The sequence below is a fragment of the Neopsephotus bourkii genome, unplaced genomic scaffold (assembly GCF_033783945.1).
Source record: "Neopsephotus bourkii isolate Nb327-2 ecotype Australia unplaced genomic scaffold, CSIRO-AGI_Nbou_v1 NB_989, whole genome shotgun sequence".
Lineage (NCBI taxonomy): Eukaryota > Metazoa > Chordata > Aves > Psittaciformes > Psittacidae > Neopsephotus > Neopsephotus bourkii.
In genome coordinates this window covers 352,853-354,629 of record NW_026901481.1, presented here as the reverse complement: position 1 = coordinate 354,629, position 1,777 = coordinate 352,853, and the positions used below count along the sequence as shown (strand labels likewise).

The window sequence follows — 1,777 nt, the reverse complement described above, 5'->3', positions numbered from 1 at the left end:
GCTAGATCATAAAACACTTCCAGGCTTGAGAATAATTTCTTGGCAGAGATGCAGAAAGCCAAGTAATATGATGAGTCAGTGTGGAATCAATATGCAATTCAGCTGCTACATTAAACATTTGCTTGATCTGGAGCTCTAAACATATGTTCTTCTCTTATTAGTGGCACCAGTATTATTCATATCATGTCTCTGGGCAGTGATGATCTAAGCAGTGAAGAATTTCACCCAGAAAAGTCTCAAAAGAAGGTAGGTGAGGAAGCAAAATAAAACAGAAGATCAGAGATGTGAAGAAAGCATAACTTTAATAATATTAAAGAGTAAATTGAAATACCACAAAGCAATAGATTTCAGCATGGGAAGAATGGCACATCTCATGATGATTTATTCCATGGACAGAGCTCTTAGCATAGCATTACACCTTGACAATTAAGTCCCATCTCCTGTCTAAATTGTAAGTTTTACACCAGGCAGTATCCATTACAGAGCTGTGCAGCAGAACTGCATACTTGACTAGAAATACAAAATAGTACAACAAGAGGAAGGCCCTCCTTTTAGGGAATTACTAGCTCCCACAGCTCCATAAACTTCAGGTTGTGGGAGTCTAATACTGCATCTGAAAACCATGGCCATGAGCTCAGTCCTGTGTCGTGCTTCAGTGTTCCTGCTCATTTCTTCCTGCTTGCTCCTCACACTTTAGCACGGCCCATAGAAGCCACCGCGGTAGGTGTTGTAGCGACGGTAGGGCCGGCTGTACCCACTGCCCAGGCCTGGATAGCCAAAGCTCCCTAATCCTGAGGAGCTGCCAGAGGAGATGGGCACTCCTTCAGCATTGAGAGCACTCCCGATGGCTGCAGATGCTGAGGATCCCACTGTGGTTTTCTGGGGGAAGGAGCTGAGGATGGGTCCAGGCAGGGTCACCACCACAGGAGAGGGCTGGATCACCACGGTTGAGTCCTGGCACTGCCTGACACAGGGCTCATTGCAGCTATTTGCCAGTGGGGTTGGGCCGCAGGAGGTGGGGGGGCACCGTTCATAGCAGGACATGTCTGTGGGATGGAAGCAAGTCTGAAATACAGGATCAGAAGTGAATGCAATGTAGGAATCATATTACATTTACATTTACTCAGCTTGGGACAATAGGAGCTTTCAAAGGATCATTTTTTGGGGAACTGAGTGGGGTGTGAGTTGAGAAAGAAAGAAAGATGATTCTTAAATATGCTACATGAAGATGGAGGTTGAAGTAATTCACTCTCACTTGGTGATCCAGTGGAATTGCTGAAAGCAGAACAAAAGGACACATACCTCTATCATTACTTTTAGTATTTTGATTGGCTGTATGTCTGGAAAGACACTACTAATATCCAGCTCCAGGTATTCAGAGGGTTGTAGTAGTAGTAATTATGAGTAATACCTAGCTACAAATGTACTTACGGATAGAGTTCAGCAGACAGCTGGAAAATGAAATTAATGATTTTCCAGGTTCCAACTTTGCCTACAAAGAGGTATGATTTTCAGTATTGTTAAGGATGCTTGAAGCTGATGTCTTAGGAAATCTCTCCCAGACAGTTTGTCCACAGTGAACAAGATCTCAATCCTATGAGAAAGCTAGGATTTAGAATCATAGAATGGTGATGGTTGGAAAGGACCTTAATATCATCTAATCCCAAACCCCTGCCATGGGCAGGGATGCCTCACACTGGACAGAGCCTTGGGTGACAACAACCTGGCCTTGAACAAAATATTCTCTGAACAAAATATTCTCTGAATACCCACTGTG

General features: G+C 43.8%; 1 protein-coding gene across 1 annotated transcript; it reads right to left on the bottom strand.

The window, feature by feature from the left end:
* Positions 1-693: 693 nt before the first annotated feature.
* On the bottom strand, positions 694-1,044 carry LOC133215558 (feather keratin 4-like). Its single transcript, XM_061359629.1, has one exon. It carries the CDS (start codon positions 1,042-1,044, stop codon positions 694-696), a length of 351 nt encoding a protein of 116 aa, XP_061215613.1.
* Between the last annotated feature and the right edge of the window lie 733 nt (positions 1,045-1,777).